The 23,592-nt window shown below is 52.9% G+C and overlaps 1 protein-coding gene across 1 annotated transcript in view; it reads left to right on the forward strand.

The window, feature by feature from the left end:
• The window catches only part of Cngb1 (cyclic nucleotide gated channel subunit beta 1), a 51,435-nt gene extending 28,401 nt beyond the window's left edge, over positions 1 to 23,034 (forward strand). The window contains exons 18-32 of the mRNA XM_048354746.1: positions 1,675 to 1,832; positions 2,680 to 2,835; positions 4,548 to 4,756; positions 5,337 to 5,387; positions 5,720 to 5,806; positions 6,384 to 6,448; positions 7,280 to 7,402; positions 12,877 to 13,018; positions 13,678 to 13,837; positions 15,400 to 15,497; positions 15,595 to 15,678; positions 17,388 to 17,506; positions 17,705 to 17,851; positions 20,038 to 20,260; positions 22,819 to 23,034. Of these exons, the coding sequence (XP_048210703.1) occupies positions 1,675 to 1,832; positions 2,680 to 2,835; positions 4,548 to 4,756; positions 5,337 to 5,387; positions 5,720 to 5,806; positions 6,384 to 6,448; positions 7,280 to 7,402; positions 12,877 to 13,018; positions 13,678 to 13,837; positions 15,400 to 15,497; positions 15,595 to 15,678; positions 17,388 to 17,506; positions 17,705 to 17,851; positions 20,038 to 20,260; positions 22,819 to 23,034 (2,038 nt within the window). The remainder of the gene's footprint in view (positions 1 to 1,674; positions 1,833 to 2,679; positions 2,836 to 4,547; positions 4,757 to 5,336; positions 5,388 to 5,719; positions 5,807 to 6,383; positions 6,449 to 7,279; positions 7,403 to 12,876; positions 13,019 to 13,677; positions 13,838 to 15,399; positions 15,498 to 15,594; positions 15,679 to 17,387; positions 17,507 to 17,704; positions 17,852 to 20,037; positions 20,261 to 22,818) is intronic.
• Positions 23,035 to 23,592: the final 558 nt, after the last annotated feature.

Consider the following 23,592-nt stretch of genomic DNA (forward strand, 5'->3'; position numbering starts at 1 on the left):
AACTTACTTCCCTGAGGTGGCCTTGAATCATAATCCTCCCCATTTCAGTCTCCCAAGTAGCTGGGATTGTACGTGTGAGCCATAGTCATCTAGCTAGGGCCTTACTCCTCCTACCCCTTTCCTCTTGCTTGCCCTGTGATTGTCTGGCTCTCTATCAGGAGCTTGTTTAGACTGCAGAATCTTGGGCCCCACCCAGCCAGACTCGATCAGAGCCCCAGAGAGTGACCCAGCGGAATCTACATTCCTACTTCCCCTCCCCGCCCTCCATGGGCTCTGACGTAGCCCGTGTGCTGACTGAGGGGTTGGAAACCACGGCAGTGGCATTGGGGTCTGGTCTCTGAGAGCTGACGTTCCCAGGCTGGGCCAGTGGGGAGGTGTTTTCTGAAGGGTCTGAGTAACCTGCTTGACGTCCTAGTGGTGGAAGCCAGCTGGACACCCTGTCACACTGCCTTGCCCTGTCACCTGCATCAGCCACAGGAGACAGCAGCCTTGCCTTCGTCCTTCTAGTCTTTTCTTCTCTCCCCCTATGCACTTTGTGTTCCACAGAAGCATAGACCATTCAGAAAAGAAAGAAGCAGGAAACCCCTCACCTTCACAGAGTTCAATTGTCCTGTTAGCACGTGGAGTCACGTGTTATGCAGTAGGATAGGGGCTAGGGTTTGGATTTATCATCAGAAAATGTGGCAGGACTCGAGTACAATTATAAAAATACCCCTGGGATCGCATAAGGAGGTCCACGGGGAGGCTGTGTGTTCAGCAGCTAAGCTAAGCTGCTGTCACAAATAGACCCCAAGGGCCAGGAGATGAAGGCATCAGGTGTTTCCTGTGCCACGGCCATGGCACGCAGTGTTTGTTCATTTAGTCAGTGGAAGGCCCTGCTCCATGGAGTCATCTAGGGACCTAGGAGATGGTGCCTCTACCACCTTCTCATGTAGATTCCAAGATCCCGCTGCTGACTGCTGGAGGAGACCCCAGGCCTTTCTCAGCAAGAGGGCCAGAAGTTGCACATCTCCTGTCCCCCACCCCCCCGCCCCCAGCTGCCTCCCACAATGTCAGTACTAGGCAAAGCACTCTTCTATTTGAACCATACTCCAACCCTTTTTGCTTTTGTTCTTCTTCAGATAGGGTCTTAACGCTTTTGCCTCACATATATCTGGGATTATAAAGGTGAACCACCATGCCTGGCCTGGTTCTCTTCTCTCTTTTGCAACCAATGAATAAACTTGGATCATATGAATTAGGATCTTCGATGTGTTTGCACACTTCTCTCACCAGCTGTTTCCTAAATTCTGAAGCAGTCCCGTTCCCCTCTGGGTTCTGTCCCAGATATATACCTCCTGAGAACTCAAGCCGAGTGCCACAGTCCCATTTCACTGCACTCCTAGCAGAGTTCAAGAGTTTTCCCCTGAATTACCAATGGGCTAAACGGGTTTGGGGAACTGTCCATCTGACCAGGAGATGCAGCCTGTGTCCTGAAAGCAAGGCCAGAGCAGCTGGGTGTGACTCCTGGGGCTGTTTCCCCTGACAGACAGTAGAGCGGGTCTGATGGTATTGGCAGAGACAGGGACAGGATTACGTCCTTCAAGCTCGGCTAGAAGCCAAGGCCCAGCTGTGGCCTAGGCCGGGGGTCCTCTCCCGCCCAGTTGCTGAGAGAGGAGGGCCTTGTTCCCACAGTGGCCAGGACCGTGCAGCCTCCTCGGCCAGCCAGAACAGCGCCATCATCAACGACCGGCTGCAGGAGCTGGTGAAGCTCTTCAAGGAGCGGACGGAGAAGGTGAAGGAGAAGCTCATCGATCCCGATGTCACCTCGGATGAGGAGAGTCCCAAGCCCTGTGAGTGGGGGTGGGTGCCCATGGTGAGGGTGCCTGAGAGAAGATCACACCCCCATCCTCGGGACTTGGGACTGTGTGTACAGGCTTAGGGATGTACCTGGGGGAGGAGACAGTTACCAACGATAGCCCAGGCCAGTGCCTCACGGACACTGCTGCCCCTGCCCCTGGAAGTGGGCGTGGCCTCCTGGTCTTGCACTCAGGGTGTCCCCAGCCTGTTGAGAAGCGTCAGTGCCCTCTGAAGATGGGGCCCTCTGAGCAGTGCCTTTCTTTTCCTGTTGTTGCCTTCTGAGTCAGAATCCCTAGATAGCCAAGGCTGGCCTTTAACTCTGGATCCTCCTGCCTCAGCCTCCCTAGTGCTGGGATTACATTAGTCTGTCACCAGGCCTCAAGGCAATGTTTCCTTTCTTTAAGAAAATGAGGAGGAACTAAGAAAATATTGTCTTTCCAAAGAAGCACTGTGCCTGGGAGCTCATAGTACCCTCAGTGGGTCTAGCAGAGTCTGATTCACAGTCATCAAGCTATGAACACTGTGGGAAACGTGAGAGAGTGGAGCCCCTAGGTCACCAAGCGTCACCAAGCATGCATCGTAGCATTCAGGGAGGCTGGGATCCCAGCCAGGGTCCGTGTGGAGCCAAGATTCTAACCTCACCGAGAAGTAGCTCCAGGTCAATCACACTCATGCACAGATAAAGAAACCGAGGCCCAGCCTGGGTCGCTTCCGGGCAGCACATGGGCTTTTGCAGGTGGAGCTCATGGCCGGTTGAGGGCAAGTCCCTCGGTTCTGACTCTGTAGGTAGGACACTTGTCCCTGTAACCTTATCCCGGAATTCCCCAATGTCATCCCCAGCCCCAGCCAAGAAAGCCCCTGAGCCAGCCACCACAGCAAAGCCCACCGAGCCAGAACAGGCCGAGGAGGAGCACTACTGTGACATGCTGTGCTGCAAGTTCAAGCGCAGACCATGGAAGAAGTACCAGTTCCCCGAGAGCATCGACCCGCTGACCAGTGCGTAACCCCCTCCCTCAACATGACAGGGCAGCAAAGCAGGAGGCCGGGGGGTGAGCGCCAGTGGGGAGGGGTCTAGGATGCCTTAGGCGCATCACCTCTTGGCTTGTTTTCAAAGCACTTGTACACCTTCTTGCTTGATTCTTAACACAACACTAATGAAAGTCCCTGGAGTTGCAGCATAAGATCACACCCATCTTACAGATGAGGAAACTGAGGCACAGAAAAACTTGGCCAAGTCTTCTCTCTCTACCACCACACTTCCTAGACCCCTGATCTGATCAGGGAAGGGGGTGGATTCCTCTTGGAGCCCCTTCCCCTCTTCCTTGGGAGTCATTTCATAGGTGAGCAGCACCATGCAGCTCACAAAAGACCTGTTGCCTTACCTGCCTTTACCTGTGACTTTGAGAAGACCCCGGCAAGCACCCCAGAAGGACCTTCTCAAGGTCACACAGGAAGTCATTTGGGGGGGCGGTACTGGTGTCCAGTGGGCTTCTAAAGTGACCAGTAACCCAAACCACCCATCCACACACCTATCCATCCATTACCTGTCTGTCCGTCCACCTCTCCATGCTCTGTATATTACTTAACACCCTATTTACTAAGATAAGATATACCTTGCTAGAAAAACTTCCAAGAAGATGGGTATAGTGGCTCAAGCCTGCAATCCTAGTTACTTGGGAAGTGGACATCAAGGGATTGTGATTCAAGGCCAAGCTGGGGCATAAAAGTTTTCACGAGTCCATCTCAATGGCTGGGCATAGTGGTACACTTCTGTGTACCAACCACAAAGTAAAGCACAAATAGGGAGATCGAAGGCCAGGCTGACTTGGGCATAAAGCCAAATAACCCATGTAAAAGGGGGATGGAACATGGCTCAAGTGGTAGAGCACCTACCTAACAAGCATCGGGCTATGAGTTTAACTCCCACTAGGACCAAAAACAGAAAGATTTCAAAATGAGTGAAAGCGTAAGTGTTTCTACCTCGCTGCCTTTTGTCTAATCATAATGCCACCACAGCCTCTCCTCAGAGTGTTTGGATTCATTAGTGTCTAATGGTGACCTACAGTGTCCATATTCAATGTTATAAATATGCCCTCCCAGTACCACTGGAGAGAACCATAATAGACATGAAAATAACTACCTCAGCAACGCAAGATTGACTTCTGCAGAAGGGTGAGCCATCAGCCAAAAATCTGAACAGCAAGCACACCCAGCTGGCAGGCTGCTTTCCTATTTATCCCCAACACGCAAGCCTCGCCCCTCTGCTCAACTGATTGAGCTCAGTATCACAATCTGTTCGTGATTGGCTAGTTTGAAGACGGTGAAATGTATTTGCGTAAGATGAGTTTGGAATAAGATTAGCAGTACACAGTAATCTCAAAATATACCGGCATCCTTTGCTATTTCTTGAGCAATCTGAGGTTTGTCTTCTGAGCTATGTCTTAATTCCATCTTGGGGGGAAAAAAGACAACAGTTTAAGGCAAAACCTTACATTTCAAAAATCTTCTCTTATCCCAAAGCAGTACCTCTTTTCCTTAACTAGAGCCAAGCCACCAGGCCAAAGCAGGAATTTTTAAACAATACACTTTGATAGAAAAGACAGTCTTTTTTTCTTCTCACGCCGTTTATCCATTCCATTTCCACTAATTGTTTGGGCGAAGAGCCCTTCTCTGGCTGACCTTCTCGCACATTCCTGCCCTCCCCTCAGACCTGATGTACATCCTGTGGCTGTTCTTCGTGGTGCTGGCCTGGAACTGGAACTGCTGGCTGATCCCAGTGCGCTGGGCCTTCCCCTACCAGACGCCGGACAACATCCACCTGTGGCTGCTGATGGACTATCTGTGCGACCTCATCTACCTCCTGGACATCACAGTCTTCCAGATGCGCCTGCAGTTCGTCAGAGGCGGGGACATCATTGTGAGTCACTTGCAGGCAGAGGGGGTGATGGGGCAGACCCCACCCACAGAGCCTCCAAGGGACCTGCTCCTGGTGCTGTGACAAATGACCAAACCAGTGAGCAGGGAGAGTGCAAAAGGAGTTTCTTTGTGGCTTATTTCCCCGTCACACCTTCCTGTTCAAATTGCACACATAAAATATGTTCACAGATCAACTGGCTTCTGGACCACCTGTGAGAATTAGAGATAGGAAAGTGGTCCAGAGATTGGCCTTTAACAGCATCTGCTCAGCTCTGTGCAGACACCTGAGGGTTCCTCTAACATGACTTAGAGGAAATAGGATTCTGTGGCCGGCCTCCGTCCTGGCCCAGTAGAAGTGTGGCCGGACGCTCAGGAAAGAAGAGTGGCCTGTGGCCCCAGGAGGGGCTGCGTGCTGACAGCGCAATGCCTTGCAAGACGTGAGCATCTAGCTAGCTGGTGACCGTGGGCTTCCGTGGGTGGGCTGTGACTCTGGTGAGAGGGGGCTTCTGTGGGGAATTTCGTCGTGGTTCTCCTAGCCCAGGCTCAAACACATTCACCAACCACTCTTCCATTCTTTCCAGACCGACAAGAAGGAAATGCGCAATAACTACCGGAAGTCTCGTCGATTTAGGGTGGGTGCCAGATCAGTGGGTGTCAGGCCTGGGTGAGCTTGGGGGGGCTTTTGGGGGCCCATGTGATTTGGTGCTTATACACGGAGGAATGTTGGGGTTAACTCCCTTGGGGCCACTGTCTGGGCCACAAGTCCCCGCAGTCTGTGTGGCCCTCAGAGGCCCCCCAGCTATGTGTCTGTGTCACTGAAGCTCCTGCTGGGGGCCACACAAGGCCATGTTGGTGGGATGCCATGTCTGAAGTCTCCCGGGGCCCTCCCCCATCCTCCCTGCCCCTCCCCTTCAGCCACGGGGCTCAGGAGGTGACGCCTTGTGGTGTCCCGTGGGGATTTCAGATGGACCTGTTGTCCCTGCTACCCTTGGATTTCCTGTACTTGAAGTTTGGCGTGAACCCCCTCCTTCGCCTGCCCCGCTGTTTGAAGGTAAGGCGGAAGTGGGGGGACAGTGTCCCCATGGGGTGGCTTCATCCCTAGCCCTAGGAACAAAGGGGGGGGACAACTCATACGTCCAAGGTAAATATGGAAGGAGGTAATTATAGAAAGTGCCAATTATATAGGAGTTGCTCAGCAAAGATTAACTATTAGTATGCTCTTATTATCACCAATAAGACTTTAAGGGCATAGGGGAGAGGCATTTAGGGCAACTGTTTCTCTAGAAAACCTGTTTGTTCTCATTTTAATTAACTTATGTTAATTTATGTAAATAAACATTGGAAGCAGAGTCCCGGGCCTGGGACATGTGTAGCATTGGAAGCATCATGACAGTATTGTGAAGGTCTCGGGGTCCCCAGATGCTTTGCAAGCTGAGGATACCATCATGAATCGTTTCTGAGGGAGCCATCAGAGGAGGGTCGTGTCCTCTGGTTTGAGCAGTCCTTGTCCAGCCGCTGCCCCCTGGGGAGGAAGGGGCTTCGTCCTGCCAGGTGTAGGGCCAGCCGGGGAGGGGAGGGCAGCACCACCCGTAGACAAGGCTGCCCCTGACGCCTTCCTCTTCCTCCAGTACATGGCCTTCTTTGAGTTTAACAACCGTCTGGAAGCCATCCTTAGCAAAGCCTACGTTTACAGGTAAGACAGAACCCTCCACCCCTCCCCCTGCCATGAATACGCACGTGTGCATGCACACCACACACACACACACACATTCATACATACATACATACATACATACATGCATGCATACACACGCACACACACCACACCACAACAGGATCCATCTCCTGGCCTCCCCTTCTGGCTCCCTGGCCTCTGCTGCCGGAAGCGGGGGCTTTTCCTGGCCAAGATGTTTGTTTTCAGAGAACCAGAAGGTCCCGTTTCCCCCCATTGTGAGAGGACACGGGCAGCTTGACCTGAATCACTCCCAGCATTGGTGTCAGCACAGAGAGCTGAAGCGACCTCATCTAGTCCTAACAAGGGGGGTGGCTCTGTAGGGACCCAGGGGCCACACTCAGGGAGCAGGCTTGTGCCTCTCCTTTGGCACCATGTCCTCAGTTGGAGGTGTGACTCAATTGATAGAGTGCCAGCCAATGAGCAAAGCATCAGGTACTGAGTTGGAGTCTTGATCTCAGAACACAAAAAAAATCCTTTATGAAAAATAACTAAAGCAAAAAAGAACTGCGTTGTGGCTCAAGTGGTAGAATGCTTGTCTAGGAAGGGTGAAGTCCTGAGTTCAAACCTCAGTATCCCCCCCCCCAAAAAAAGAAGCATCTGATGAGGTCATCCCAGTCCTTCCTTGGTTCCCCTAGCTGGGTGTCCACCCTCCTGGGAAGCTGGGCAGAGCTGGGCAGCTCCAGCAGGGGAACCTTAGTGTGGGTGGCTGGTCCCGCCATCCTGCCCCTGAGGTGAGCAAATCCTAACACATCATCTCACGGCTGCCTTTGTGTGCCCGCCCCCTCCCAGGGTCATCAGAACCACCGCCTACTTGCTGTACAGCTTGCACCTGAACTCCTGTCTTTACTACTGGGCGTCAGCCTACCAGGGCATAGGCTCCACTCACTGGGTGTATGATGGCGTGGGAAACAGGTGAGCTGGCCTCTTGTGTGCCATACTCCAGGGCTGAAAGGGTCCTGGGAAGGAACCCCAGGGCCACACTCTGCCAAGGTAACCTTGTTTCTAAGGAGTCTTTGACACACGATGGTTCGAAGGATTGGTCTCCACATCTTCTAGGCTAAAGTTTCCTGAGCTCAGGCTACTTGCCACACAGCAGGCTCACCCACCAGAAAAATCCATTCCACACCCCCAAAGTCCAGAAGGAGTGGTAAGTACACTTTCTAAAGTGGTGAGGGAGACAAAGGTTCACATATGGCAGGTGTTCTTGAGCCAATGATAAAGTGGGTGGTTATCAAAGCCATGGCTCGGAGAAGCTTAATGATGAAGAATTTGGACAAGGTTATTCATGCCTGTAATCTCAGCACTTGGGAGGTAGAGGCAGGAAGAAACATTGAGTTAGAGACCAGCCTGGACTACATAGCAAAATCCTATCCCAAGAAAGAAAAAATTACTCATGACAAAAATCTATGGATTAATACATTAATTTTTTCCAGATTGGTACCTTTTTAAAAAAGATTTTAACATTTCTAAAATTAGAATGTATGTTATAATCCATGTGCACATTTAAGTTAATACCTGTTTTTATTTTTGGATGGTACTGGCATTTGAACTCTGCAACTCACCCTTACACTTGCTAGTTAGGAGCTCTACCACTTAAACCACACCCACGGTCCCAGTTATAGTTCCAGAAGAGTCTCATACATTTGTGTGGGACTGGCCTTGAACTGAGATCTTCCTATAGCCTCCTTTGTGGCTAGGGCCACAGACACACACCACTATACCTGGCTTCTTGATTGAAGTGAGATTTCCCTAATTTTGGGGGGATGGTGTTTAGGCTGGGTTGAAACTGCAATCCTTCTAATTCCCACCTCCCAAGTATCTGGGTGTGGACCACCATCTAGCTTTAATGCTTCCGTCTGTAAGTAAGGCCCTTCCATCCCCTTCAAGGACATGGTCCAATGACCGGAGGACTTCCTGAGAGGCTCTAGCTGGGGACCAAGCCTTTAACACAGGGCCTGTAAGGGACATTTCAAACCCCAACCACAGCTTCACTTGAAGTGGGCCTGGGCTGTCCCTACTAGTGACATAAAGTGCCTGGTCTAATTGTCCACACTCTGTCCCCCTCCAAGCACCTGCTTCCAGCTGCACTGGAGCAAGCAGGTCCTTCACAGACAAGGTGACTTTCTTTTCAGTGTGGTCATTTGCCAGAATGACCCCTTCTCAGGACCCATGCTGGCCCTCGGCCACATGGTCACAGCTGTCACTTCTGTATCAGACCTGTAGCCTAAGGGGACTGTGTAAAGGACATACACAGAGACATCCCCAGGATCCAGAGAGCCTAGGCAGGCATGAGGTACAGTGTGTCTGGGATGGGGCCAGTGTCTGACACTCCCTGTCCCCAGTGTTCTACTCCCTGCTCCCTTCTCCCAAACCCATCCCCATTCCTGATCTCCAGCCTCTCTAGACCATCCATCCATCCATCATCCATCCATCCACCCACCCACCCACCTATCATCTGTCCATCATCCATCCTTCTATCCATCATCTATCTATCCATTCATCCATCCATCTGTTCATTATCCATCCATCATCCATCCATCTATCTAGGCATCTGTCATTCATCCATCTATCCACCCATCATCCATTATCCATCCATCTATCCATCTACCACCCATCATCCATTATCCATCCATCTATCCATCTACCCATCATCCATCCATCCATCCATCATCACCACTCATCCACCGAGCCCCTCACATGATAGCAGACAGAGGATATAAAGTCCTTTCTATGTAAAGGGCTGAGCACCAGTTCTGTGTCATGTCTACCCTGCTGAGCTTGGTGAGGCCCTTATCCTTCTGAAACTCAGTTTTCTCATCTACAGTGTGGGGGGTAACACCATACTCAGGGTTCTTTGTCAGGAGGGAAAGAGATTGAGATAGAGTTTCACTGAATAGCCCAGGCTGGCCTTGAACTTGAAATCCTCCTGCCTTAGCTTCCTGAACGCTAAGATTACAAGCACATCACATTCAAGGTAAGATTTCCAGTGTGTGCCTAGACACTGTCCAATTCTCTCCCCTCCCACAAGTTGTGGTTATGGGATAGCCAGCGTATTAGGGAAAGGCTTCACAACCTCTGGTCCAGAACTGTCAACAACCATTAACACCAAATTTAAAAAATCTAGTTGTTTCTCAAAATTTGTTTCTGGTTTTGTTGCATGTGGTACTTATGTTTGAACTCAGGGATTTGAGCTTGCTAGGCAAGTGCTCTACCACTTGAGCCATGTCCCTAGCCCTTTTTGCTTTTAGGTTATTCTTCAGATAAGGTCTCAAGCTTTTTGCCTGGGTCAGCCTCCAACTGCTATCCTCCTACCTATGCCTCCTGCACAAATGAGACCACTGGTACATACCACCATACCTGGCCTATGGACTCAGATGGGATGCTACTGACTTTTTTTTTTTAACTACAATTCTCCCCAGTTTCCATCTCACAATTAGCTGGGATTACAGGTGGGAGCCACCACATTTGGCCTAAGAGTTTAGGTTTTCTAAGGGACATTTCCTGGCTCTGCTTCAATTCTCATGGGGGTTTGTATCCTGGGACTGTAAGAACCCACTTTCCTGGATAGGGACAGGGCTGGCAGCCCTGGGGAAGGCTGGCAAGCAGGGAGGGGAAGGAGGATGGAGCTGCACTCTGGGCTCATCTTGGGAGCTCTAGGTGCTTTGCCTTGAGAAGACACACCTCAGTGGCAGCCGTCTTCTCCGCCTACTGCTCACGATGAAGTGTAAACAGTGAAAGGAAATACCTCAGCAGATCTGAGAGTGCAGCTAACTTTAAAATGAATGTTGGGTGCTTGCTCTATGGTCCAGTTTCTGCATATACTGCTCCAGGTGCTTCAGCTTTGGTTAGGTCTGAAGCATGGGAGAGACCCACAGAGCAGCACAGGGGGCTCAAAGATGGGCCACACAGTGGAACAGCCTTCCCACTAGGAGTGGTCAAGTGAAGCCAAGGTTTGAGGACACAGCTCCTATGCTTTCTCTGATCGTGGCCTTGCTACAGTCCAGTTGTGCTATGAGCCCGTGGCTCATCCCTTTAATCCTAGCTAAGCAGGAAGCGAAGATCTAGAGGACTGAGGTTAGAAGCCAACCCGGGCAGAAATAGGCCTGAGACTCCATTTCCAAAATAACTGGTAAGAAGCAGTTGTGGCTTAAAGTGTCAGCTAAGCAAGCAAGCTGAGCAAGTATGAGGCCTTGAGTTCAAATCCCAGTACTGCCCCAAACAAACGAACACCTGTTCCCCCCAGCCTAGTCCAGTGGTCAGGAAGATCAAAGACTGCTCTGCTCAGCTAAAGGCTAGTTTCTGCTCCCTCTGCTGGCCAGAAGCAGTATGACAGGGACTTGACCATCAAGCTGTCCTGCTGTCCTGAGACTTCCAGGCAACAGATGACACTGCTAGGAGCCCTGCCCAAGCCTTGCATGCAGAGTTCCCCCCCCCCCCCCCCCGCCCCGCAGTCCCTAACAACACCTTCCTATTCCCAATCTTCCTGAGGACACAGGCCAGGCTGTTCACTGCAAGGACCTGGAAGGCAGCATGGCTTGAAGATCTTGACTGCTGAGTTACTTCAAGGCCAGCTAGCCAGCTAGCTCAGGCTCTGTCTGAGCAACTCACCTTTTCCTTGACGTCGCCTGTGGAGGGCGCTCCACTTCTGTCCTTATTAGAGGAGAAGGCTCAGAGAAAAAGGAGAAATTGGTCCAGGCTATGAGGTTAGACAGTGACTTTGATCCCAGGCAGCCTGGCTATAGGGCCCAGATGCATAGAGAGCTGGTGGAGGGAGCCCAAGAAGGCCAGGAATGCTGACCAGCACTGCCTGGCTTCCCTGCTTTGCTGACTACTGGGAGGGCTGATGGTATAGACAGGGGTCTGAGGAGTTTTGTGATCGTCAGACACTGGGGGACCCCATCATCCACACTTTGTGTCCTGCTCGATTACCAGTCTGTGTTGGTAACTAATTGATGGTAGTAAGAAAGCTCAGAGAAACAGTGTCCAAGACTCTTGTCCCAGCTCTAGAACTTACCAGCTGGTTCCCTTTGCCTTCAGGAGCCTCAGTTTCACTATCTGGAAAATGGATGGGGAAGGAAAGGGTCAGAATGAGTGGTCCTAGGTTTGAGGTTGTGGTGGGTCATCTATCTAGTAAGCACAAAGCTCTAAGCTCAAACCCCAGGAGTACTGAGAGAGAGAGACAGAGACAGAGAGACCGAGGGAAAGAGAGAGACCAAGAGAAACAGAGAGAGACACAGAGAGAAGGTTGTCCTCAAGATATAGTTTGTCCCTCAGTATTCCTGAATATTGGCTACAGGATCTCAGGGGATACCAAAATCTATGGGTATCCAAGCCCTTTTATGAAGCGGCTAATACACACACACACATGCACACACACAGCCTCCTGAATTCTTCAAATCATCTCAAGGTTCATTATAATACCCAATACAATACAAATGCTATGTAAACCGTTGTGATATGGTGCTATTTAGGAAACAATAAGGAGAGCAAAGTCTGCCCATGTGCAGTGCAGACCCAATTCTCCTTCAAGTGTTTTCCACCCATGGTTGGTTGACCCTGTAGGGGTGACAGTATCTTTCACCTTTCATGTTGTTCTAGCTTTCCATGAGCCTACACAAAAGCAAAAGAAAATTGTGTAGATATCGGAGGGCTTTAGGCAGCAGAGCCAGTCTCCTCCCACCCAGCCCTCCTGATCTCCCGGAGCCACAGGAGTTAGTGTGACATGTACCTGTGGGAACACCTTAAAGCTTTATTTTGACTCACAATTTCAGAGGTTACAGCCTATGGTCGGCAGGCTCTGTGAGGCAACATTGGGGCAACAGGGTGGAGTCTGGCAGAGCAGCTCACCTTGTGGCAGGCAGCAAGCAGAAAGAGAGAACGGGAAAGGGCAGCAGACAAGGACCATCCTTCAAAGGCACAGCACCCAGTGACCTACTTCCTCTACCCAGGCCCGGCCACTATGTCCCCACCATCTCCCAATATTATCATCAAACGATGAGTCCATCCACGGACTCATCCATGGATGAGGGCAGAGCCCTGATCCAGTCACTTCCCAAAAGATCCACTCTCCACGGAGACCAGGCCTGCCATACAGGCCTGAACTTTTGGGGGTGGGGTTCATATCCAGACTTTATCACTGTTATGAGAGGGTGACCAAAGGTCCCCGCAGAGTTGGCACAGAGCTATGTCTGAACCAGAAATTATCTTCAGACCTGCTCTAGAAACCGCTGCACCCTATGCCTGGATTGGAAGCCGTTTTGGTGCATCCAGGGGCTGTAACAGGACCCCGGTTTGCATCATGCAAAAGGTTCAGGAGGTGTCTGAACCACGCGCCAAGGGTGGCAGGGCGGGTCCTGTAATAACCAGGGCTCCTTTTCTCCCTCCAGTTACATTCGCTGCTACTACTGGGCCGTGAAGACCCTCATCACCATCGGGGGGCTGCCTGACCCCCAGACGCTCTTTGAAATTGTCTTCCAGCTGCTGAACTATTTCACTGGTGTCTTTGCTTTCTCTGTGATGATTGGACAGGTAGCTGGGGCCCCACCCAAGCATCGCTGCTCCTCCCACAGGCAGCCTCCCACCACAGGCCCCGCCCACCGGTGGACACTGCCACCACAGGCCCCGCCCACCAATGGACACTCCCACTAAGGCCCCGCCCATCGACGGACGCTCCCACCATAGACGCTCCCACCACAGGCCCCTCCCATCTATGGACACTCTCACTGCGGGTCCCCCACCCCCATCTCTGTCAGAAGCGTCCTCTTCTACACCCATGGCCCTTGTATGGGCACTGGACAGCGGGGAGCCCAGAGTGCTGGGGAGGATATGACTAAGGCCTTGGGCTATGTCCTTTAGATTTTCTAATTGGGGAAGGGTGTCTTACATTGTAGTTCAAGCATGAGGTGAACAGAGTCCTCAAGCAACTTTTGGAGGGCAGCACTCTGAACACAGAACTCAGGGCTTCTGTTTGCTCCAGCACAGGGCCATGCATAGCTCCAGAACCATCCCAGCCCGAGACACTCCCCATGCATAAGGCCCTTTGACCCGAGGCCAGCTTGAGTCACCCCAGCTTTCCCTTCCTACATCCTCCCGAAGGCCCCGGCTTCTGTGACATGACACCTGCAAACCCCTTCGGCACCCTGCTGTGGCCCAGCACCTCCTTGACCTCCCCCAAACCCCTGTTTCAGATGAGAGATGTGGTGGGCGCCGCCACGGCTGGCCAGACCTACTATCGCAGTTGCATGGACAGCACCGTGAAGTACATGCACTTCTACAAGATCCCCAAGTCGGTGCAGAACCGTGTCAAGACCTGGTACGAGTACACCTGGCACTCCCAAGGCATGCTGGGTAAGCTGGCCATGCCCTGAGGCCACCAGCCTCCCTCCCCCCACCCCCAACCTTCAACACCCAGTGCTACATCTTCAGGGCTCCTCCCTTGTCCTCTGACTCTGAGGTCCTGAGCCCTGGGGCCCCCTTGGCTGTTACCCCCGTATCGGTGTGAGAGGGCCTGGCATTACCTGAGAAGGGGAGCTAAGCTGGGCTGTCCTGAGTTCCCAAAACTTGAGAGTTTTGTCTTTGGTGTGCCCTTTCTCCACACCCCACCTGTTTTGAGATGCAGCCCTATCCAAGGTCAAAGTACAGCTGTTGTTGTTTTGCCAGTCCTGGGGCTTGAACTCAGGACCTGGGCACTGTCTCTGGGCTTCTTTTGCTCAAGGCTAGCGCTCTACCACTTGAGCCACACAGTGCCATTATGTGGTACTAAGGAATCGAACCCAGGGCTTCATGCATGCTAGGTAAGCACTCTACTGCTAAGCCACATTCCCAGCCCTCAAAGTAGAGTTTAACCAGGGAAGCAGAGACAGGCATGATAATCCACTTGGGAGGCTGGGGCAGGAGGATGGCAAGTTCAAGGCCAGCCTGGGCTACAAAGTGAGATCCTGTGTCATAAAATAATAATAATAAAAAAAAACTCAGCCTAGGGTGCTTGTGGCCCATCCCTGTAATCCTAGCTACTCAGGAAGCTGAGATCTGAGGATTATGGTTTGAAGCTAGCCTGGGTAGGAAAGTCTGTGGGACTCTTGCCTCCAATTAACCACCAAAAAGCTAGAAGTGGCGCTGCGTGGCTCAAGAGGTAGAGCACTAGCTTTGAGCACAAAAGCTCAGGGACAGTGCCTAGGCTTTGAATTCAAGCCCCAGGACCAGGACACACACATACCACACCATACTACACTAAACACACACACACACACACACACACGGTCAAGAGAATATTAAAAATAAAAATCAGGGAAGGAGGAGATCTCCTGTCCCTCATCTTCTCCTCCTGCCCTCCTTCTCTCATGGGCTCTGCAGATCCTCCAAGGAGCCTGCTCGTCTAGGTAGGCTGTGGGCTGTGCACCCTCCCTCCATCCTTACCTGTGGCTGCGAGGCCCTCGGCAAGGCACTGCCACTCACGGTGACTGCTGTTATCCTCTTCTCTTGGGGCTGGAGGGGCTGAGCACAACCACCTTGGTAAATGCTCTGTAATCCCTGGCACACGATCAGCCGGTCCTCACCTCTGGTCTGAGGGGAACAGCCTCTAAACAATGGCAGTTTGGGGGTGACAAGTGCTACAGCACATGGACGGCTAACACAGAAGCTGGATGGAGTGCGTAGGGCAGGCTTCCTGGAGAAGGTAACTTTGCTGCTGGATCTTGAAGAAAGACTAGACTAGACGTTAGGGACATTGGCAGTGGGACTGCTATGGACAAGAGCTCAGAGAGGCGATGTCACTCTTGGGAGTGTGAGTGGCCGCGGGTGACAAGGGAAGGTGTGAAGGTGCGTTGGTCCATGCTGGTTAAGCCGATGCAGCTCAGCCTGGGCTTGTGGGGGGAAGCCCCCTGCTCTGACCCCCGGGGTCCCCTTCACAGATGAGTCAGAGCTAATGGTGCAGCTTCCGGACAAGATGCGGCTGGACCTGGCCATTGATGTGAACTATGACATCGTCAGCAAAGTGGCGCTCTTTCAGGTACCCCCCTAGGCACCCTCATCCTCAGGAGTGGGGGACCCCAAACCCAAACCTTCCTCTAAAGGGGCTTCTCCCTCTCCTCCCTTCCCCCGGGTAGGGCTGTGACCGGCAGATGATCTTCGACATGCTCAAGAGACTTCGCTCAGTGGTCTACCTGCCCAACGACTACGTGTGCAAGAAGGTGAGGCAGGGTGCTGCACCCGAGCTGGGGCGGCTGGGCGGAGCCTGGCTCGGGGGGCCGTGGCTGGCTTGGGAACAGGAGGCTGTGCCCAGCTGCGGATGTGAATTCAGATGTGCCCAGGGGGCTCTACCAAGCATCCCCGGCTCCCTCTACCTGGGGTTGTGGTCGCTGGGGTGTGGGGTGAGGAACCCATGCAGAGGAAGGAGAATCACAGGCTGCAGGCCAGCCTAGGCTACCCAGTGAGACGCTATCTCCAATGAAACAACACAAACAACAAAGCAAAGGCGCTTTCACATTAAAGTCCAGATGATTGATTGAAAAAGAGAATAAGTGCCCGTCCAGGGTCTCATTCCCCTCCCCACATCAGGAGAGGAGGGGTGTCCCATGACGTGGGGACACTGTGTCCTGTCTGGATGCCCCAGGCCCTATGACTCCCCCGGACCCCTCCCAGGGAAGACATATGGCCTTGAGCCGGGATAAACAGTGTCCACAGCCTTTCTGCTCCCTGCCTTTGGGATTCAAGATCACTGAGGTCAAGGGGGCAGAAACGTAGGTTTCAGTTCTCTTGGTTCAAGCTCTTAATAAGGCTGAGTGCGCATCTAGGGGCGAAAATACTGCCCAAGCAGGCACTGTGAGATTGAGGACCCCAGCCCCACCGAGGAAGGCCCCTGTCTCTAGATGGGTAGTAGAGGCAGCGAGCTAGGGAAGAGGAAGAAAAGGCTGTTTGGCTGTTATTTGTTTTTTGTTGTTGTTATGATAGGATCTCATTGTGTAGCCCACCCAGCCTCTCAGTCTCCATTCTCCTGTCTTAGCCTTCCCAATGCTTGGATTGTAGGCCTGTACTACAATGCCCAACCTGATGGCTGGGAATTTAAGGCTGCAACTTCATTTGGGATATGGGAACAGTAGGGTAAGATACGGGAACAGTAGGGTAATGTGTCTGCCACTGAAGTGACTTCTCAGCTGCGTGGCCTTGGACAGGTGGCTTGTCCTGAGTTCTGTCTCAAGGAGGAAGCAGGGCTATGAGTAGTGCTTCCCTCATGAGGGAGTTGTCAGGACTGGACAAGATGGGCACTGTGCGCGGCACGGAGTGGGTACGATTGCTGCTGCTGCTGCTCTTGTCGATGTGGTGAAGTCATTTGCTGTGGGGGAGAAGAGACCATTGTGGTGCTGGGGAGACTGTAGTTGAGTTGAAGTGAGTACTTGGTGAGCCCGGGTCAGCGTGCCACCCATGATGTTCTCCCGGGGACACTGCTGGGCTGGCTGGCCAGTGGGGATCCCTCACAGCTTGACCCCGTGTCAGACCAAACACAGAAACAGGGAAGCACAGCTCTCTTCCTTCCCGTGAAGAGGGGTGTGTGTGTGTGTGTGTGTGTGTGTGTGTGTGTGTGTGTGTGTGTGTGTGTGTGTAAAGACCAGGAAATGTTGGTTGAAAAAAAAAAAAAGTAACAGCGGACCAAGTGTGGCATTTCCCTCCTGTAATCCCAGCACTCTGGAGGCTGAGGCAGCAGATCTCACTGCCCGTCCCTGGCACGTCAGCCTGCCTGTTAGATGGGGGGACGAGGGTTCTGTCCCCAGGGCACAGAGGAAGGGACCGGCCCCCACTTTGGGACACTGAGGGGTGGTGCGGGCTGGGACCAGCCTCGATGCCTCCTCACCGGTCTCTGTGAGGGACGGCGGCGGCGGGGCTGAGCGCTCCTCTGTTCCAGGGGGAGATCGGCCGGGAGATGTACATCATCCAGGCTGGGCAGGTGCAGGTGCTGGGCGGCCCGGATGGGAAGGCTGTGCTGGTGACCCTCAAAGCTGGATCTGTGTTTGGAGAGATAAGGTCAGAGGGGCTGGGGTAACAAAGGCTGGAGGGATTCTAGGACCTTGATGGGGGTGGGGGGGTGGAGGTGGGGGGGATGGCCCATGTTAGTAAGCAAAAGGGTGGGACTCTCAGAGGCCGTGGGGTGTGGCGATGAGAGGGTGGGGGATGACAAAGTTGCATGTGGTGATCGGGGCCTCACTTCCCCCTTCACCCCAGCTTGCTGGCTGTTGGGGGCGGGAACCGGCGCACAGCCAACGTGGTGGCTCACGGCTTCACCAACCTCTTCATCCTGGACAAGAAGGACTTGAACGAAATTTTAGTCCATTATCCTGAATCTCAAAAGTTACTCCGGAAGAAGGCCAGGTACAGAATTGACTTTTTCTTTTTTCGTGTGTGTGTGTGTGTGTGTGTGTGTGTGTGTGTACATGTGTGACAGGCACAAGTGGCTCATGGTCAGGGTTCATGGCTGTCATTCTAGCCAGTCAGGAGGTTGAGGAGGTTGAGATCTGAGGATTGAGACTCAAAGTCAACTTGGACAGGAAAGTCCATGAGACTTTCCAGTTAACCACCAAAAAGCCAGAAGTGGAGCTGTGACTCGAGTGGTAGAGCACTAGCCTTGAGCAAAAAAGCTCAGGGACAGTGCCCAGGCCCTGAGTTCAAGCCCCAGGATACACACACACACACACACACACACACACACACACACACACACACACACACACGATGTTAAACTAGCATGGTGGTGCATATCTGTAATCCCTGTACTCAGGAGGCTGAGGCAGGAAGATCACAAGTTCAAGTCCAGCCCTGGGCTCCATCATGAGACCTCCATCCCAAAAAACTAACAACAATTTTTTTAAAATACTAAGGACAGCACCTTTATCAAAATCAGGACCTTCCCACTGGAGTCAGTGCTATCATCTCATCTGTAACCTATAGGCAAGTTTTCCTAATTGTCCCAACAGTGTGACATATAGCTTTTGCTTTTTACACGTCGCGTGAAGATATCCCATATCCTTGTTCCTGTGACCTGGGATGCCTCTTTGGCAGGTTGGGGGGTTGGCAATCCACTTAGGCCCTGTAGGGCCCTCCCATGGATAGGCCCTGTTCTTGGCAGTGTCCCTAAGCCTGTGCTTAGACTGTAGAGACCCTCACTGTGGGGACCTGGGGCACCACAGAAGTGAGGTACTCGGGTCTCTGATTGGCCAGTCACTCCATTAAAGGCGATGAATTTTTCCCTGTGGGGGTAATTGCTGGGATCCTGGCTGTAGGAACACTGCCTTCTCATCTGAAAATGAGCATCAACTGCCCTCCTGTGGAATGTCCGGAAGCTGGCCAGTGCCGTGCAGCCCGTGGGGGTCTCTGGGGGTCATTGTCTTGTGGTATTTTGCACCACAGTGAGACTTCCTGAATTATGGACTCAAATAACACAGGTGTCAGTGCAGGAGGCCTCTGATGAATTATCCTGTTTGTGCTCTCCAGGAGAGGGAGGAGGGGGGAAGAGGGAGAAAATGCAAATCCTGAGCAATTAATATCACTATGCACAATTTAAACCCATTGCCTCTGATTAGATAAGCAGCCAGTAATGGCCTCATTTTCAAACAAACAAGTTTTGCTGGCAGCCTGATGAATGAATTTGCCAATTAGTAGTCTAGACCCGCGAGATTGCAGGCAAAATTCATTTGTTCTTGGGCCAAATGGCTCATCACACATTCCCAGCACGAGTCCCTTAGAAAAGGCGGGGGGTTCTGTGTGACGGGAAATTCTGCATGCGTTGAGAGAAACAGGGTGCTACATTGCAGTCGGTCAGGGCTATGATTCTGCCTGTACCCCTTACTGGCAATCTCACAGAGTTGTGAGTCTACACAGAGTGTGAGTCTCGGTTTTCCCCAACTGTCAGGGCACAAAAATCTTAGCATGGGCTGGAAGCATGGCTTAAGTGGTAAAGTGCCTGCAGTGAGCAAAGCTTTGAGAGAGCAAATTCAACCCCCAATACACACACACACACACACACATACACACACACAGCAGTACCTAGGGCTGGAGATGTAGCTCAGTGGTAGAGCCCGTTCCTAGCATTTAAAAGGCCTTGAGAAAATAATTATGCAAACTACCACAAAGCATCCTTTGAAAACCACCAGGGTGGCTGGTAATTGTGCTGAAGGGAAGACTGTGTGGATAAGCATTTACTTAGCATGTGCAAGCACACCCCCGCTCCCTTCCATCCCAGCCCCTCAAAACCAGAGCTCTCACTGGGCACCGATGGATCATGTCTGTAATCTGAGCTACTCAGGAGGCTGAGATTGGAGATACAATTTCAAGGCCAGTCCAAGAAAGAAATTCTGCGTGACTCTTTTCTCCAATTATCTTCCTCAAAGCCAGAAATAGAGCCATGCCTTAAGTGGTAGAGTACTAACTAGCCTTGAGCAGAAACAGGAAGGAACAGTACCTGGGCCCTGAGTTCAAGACCTAGTACCCCTCCACACAACTCCTCCCTCGAAAACCCCACCCAGAGCTCTTGCCAAGTAAAGAGTGTGGCTCTCTTTCAGGCGTATGCTGAGAAGTAACAACAAGCCCAAAGAGCAGAAGAGTGTGCTCATCCTCCCCCCACGTGCGGGTACCCCCAAGCTCTTCAACGCAGCCCTGGCTGCCGCGGGAAAGATGGGGGCCAAGGGAGCCAAAGGTGGCGGCAAGCTCGCTCACCTCCGGGCGCGGCTCAAGGAGCTGGCGGCGCTGGAGGCTGCAGCAAGACAACAGCAGTTGCTGGAGCAGGTAATGGGAGTGGGGACCCAGTCACCCCATCCGTCACAGGTTTCCACCAGGGAGAGGTGAGACCCCTGAGCAAGGACCAGTCAGTGATAAGGACCGCTGGTCCCTTCCTTTACAGTGGGCAGGACTCATCTGGTTGCAAGTGACAGAAGGCAAGGAAGTTTAAATTAGCTTGAGAAAATAAGAAAATTGGGGATTCAGTCATTGACAAGTTCCAGTAAGACCCCTTCCAAAAGCCCAGGACCATCAGGGACCCATGGCTTGTGCCTATAGTCCTAGCTACTCAGGAGGCTGAGAGATCTGAGGATTGTGGTTCAAAGCCAGCCTGAGCAGGAAAGTCTTATCGACAACTCATCACCAAAAAGCTGGAAGTGAAGCTGTAGCTCAAGTAGTAGAGCGCTAGCCTTGAGCACAAAAGCTCAGGGACAGTGCCCAGGCCCTGAGTTCAAGCCTCAGTCCTGGCAACACACACACACACACACACACACACACACACACATGCATGCGCGCGCGCGCAACTTAGCCTATAGAAGTAGTTTTCCAGCGTAGATCGTCCTGTGTGGGAATTCACATAACCTTCCTAGCACAGGTGCCAGACAGAACCGGAGCATGTGCTAATTCCAGGGAACATTCAGTAAGCTGGGGATGGGGTTGGAAGACCTGGGACACACACAAGTGCCTAGTCCTGGACCAGGAAGGGGGGAAGGCAAACCCCAAGGAGAGCCCCCAGCACTCATGTAGAGGCCTGAGGACAGAGACTAGCCCTCCCCAGGTGACAGGGGTATTCTCTGCTTCACACTGTGTCTGTGACAACTGAAACTATTTGAAAGGAAAAATCCCACACATGGGCACAGGGCCTCAGCCCCCACTCCTAGAAATGTAAAGGAAATATGCAAATGAGCTCTGGGACTTTTTTCTTTTTCCCTGTGACTAAAGCCAAGAATGTCAAGTAGAATAATTGCACTAATTACATCTGTTCATGACCGTCCTTTGGGGAGGCTGCTTAGCAAAGGAGGATTGGGGGAGGCAGGGGAGGCTGGCAACAGGGGAGCGGCCCAGCTCAAAGGGGGACCAATAAGCTCAGCCTTAATCCAGGCTACTGTGAGTCAGAGGACCCACGCAGGGGTCATTCCCAGCCGGAGCTACCTTGTTCTACGACACCCTCCAGACACAGCCGCCAAATGGCGCCACCCTGCAGCAATGACTGGCTAGCCAGCCGGCCGGGCGCAGGGCGATCTGATGTGTGGGCTGAAGGCCACGAACCTGACCTCAAAATGGTTCCTTGCTCCTATGTGTTAGCTTACTGCACAGAGGTGAATTACATTTGTCTAATAAAAGGCTTTCTCCGGCACTTGGCAACAGCCAGGGCTGAATAGCGGGGGCTCAAGGTGAATCCCAGCTCTGTTGCTGTGGCTGTGAGCCGGGGGTCCCCAAGCTTTCTGAGACCCGAGTGCTCACTCGTGGTGGCCACGCGGGCTGTAAAGATGAAGCATGTGGCTTTGAAAGCCTTTGGTGAAAGCTCTTCCTCAGCCTTCCCATCCTCCTCCCGTCTCTGAGCTCTGTGAGTTTGAAGTCCCGTCTGAGCATCCCATCCTGGAAGAGCATTGGCAGGGGTTAGCATGGACAGAGCAGGGGGCAACAGGGCACCAAAGCCCCCAGGAGCACTGAGGCAGAGGAAACAGTCCCCAGATCTCCCTTGATGCCTTGGCTTCTAGAAGAATCCTGTCCCATTCCCACTGCCATCATCGCCTTCCCTCAATACCCTACGACTGAGCAAACCTCCGGGAATTGTAGTCCTCACAGGCACTCAGCCTCCTCGTCCAGGGGTACCGGACAGCCGAGGGCCCTCTGGAGGCATGCGCTGGGACCTGCTCCCTCGCCAGTGGAGATGGGCTCAGACATGGCAGCCGCCACAGGCACCCACAGAGGCTTGTTCATTCTACCCAACTACAGCTCTGCCAGTGCCTGAGGCAGCACAGGGTAGAGGCTGCGGGCACCCATCAAGTCCCCAAACAAGGGTCAGCTGGGCCCGATGGCGGGCTGATGGTGTTCTGCCATCCTTCATTCGGAAGTGCTGGGAAGACCTCAGAAAGGTGGCCAGGCCGCAGGTCCCCTGCCCTCATCACCTTTACCCAGGTGCTCAGTTTTCCTCACCGGCCCCGGGACTGGCTATCGGAGGTAACAGGGGAGGGGAGGGGGAAGCAGGATGGCTCAGCCTTTTGGGGTCCTTGATGTCCCTCCCTGTGGACACTACCTCACCTCCATCCATAGGACAGGGCAGCTCTGCACTTGAAAGAAAGCCTCCGCCCGGGCTTGCAGCCCACCACTCAAGAATTGAAAATGTCCCCAGGGCTTTCCATGAAATCTCCCTGGGCCTTTCAGCCTTCAGTGTCCCAGTGATCCATTCGGTGCCTCCTGAATGTCGGCGGTGCCCTTCTCCAGGACCCGCTCAGGCCTCCCTGGGCCTGTCTGGTGTCCTGGGAGGTGGGAACAGGTGCTGGCCCAGGCGTCTCCAAGCCCTCAGAGGAGGGGTCTCACCAGGTACCCCTTCTGGATTTCAGGCCAAGAGCGCGCAAGAAGCCACTGGAGAGGGAGAGGCAGGCTCGGCACCTGCAGATCAGCCAGCTGCCCCGGAACCCCAGGAGCCCCGGGAGCCCGTAGCCCCTCGCTCTCCACCCCCACCAGCATCCAAGCCTGAAGGAGGCAAGGAAGAGGCAGCGGGCCCCTCGGAGCTGTCGGTGGAGATAGCGGAGGAGAAGAAGGAGGAGGCAGAGTGAGGTGCCAGGTGTACCCCACTTCTCCCCGGCCTGTCTCAGCCCGTGCGTCCCCATGCGTGCCAGGCAAGGATGCCCGAGGATACCTTGGGGCCAGCCATGGTATGGAAATCAAATGTCATCACATGACATTCCTAAGCTCCTGCAGTCCCTGGGGACCCCTGCCTCCCTCCTCCTCTCCCCCCACCCCCCCATCCCCGCTCCTGCCAGTCACTGTTTCTAGGAACAACATTACTTTCCTAGGCAGGGGTCAGCATGAGGTATGGACACTGTGGGAAGTTGGAGAAGGGACCCATTGCGATAAGGTCCTACAGAAATAGCCTCTCTGTTCCAAGGCTACAAAACAAGCCGGGCATGGTGGTGCACACCTGTAACCCCGGTACTAGGAGGCTGAGGCAGCAAGGTTCAAGGCCAGCCTGGGCTACATAGTGTCTCCAAGCAAGCAAGCAAGCAAACAAACAAAAAGTATGAAACAATGCATGCAGTAGAGAGGCGGGTAGGCTCTCTGTGAGCAGCACAGCAGTCCCGGCTTCCTGGCCTGAGCGTGGTGGGGTGGTTTGT

The sequence above is a fragment of the Perognathus longimembris genome, chromosome 10, assembly GCF_023159225.1.
Source record: "Perognathus longimembris pacificus isolate PPM17 chromosome 10, ASM2315922v1, whole genome shotgun sequence".
Lineage (NCBI taxonomy): Eukaryota > Metazoa > Chordata > Mammalia > Rodentia > Heteromyidae > Perognathus > Perognathus longimembris.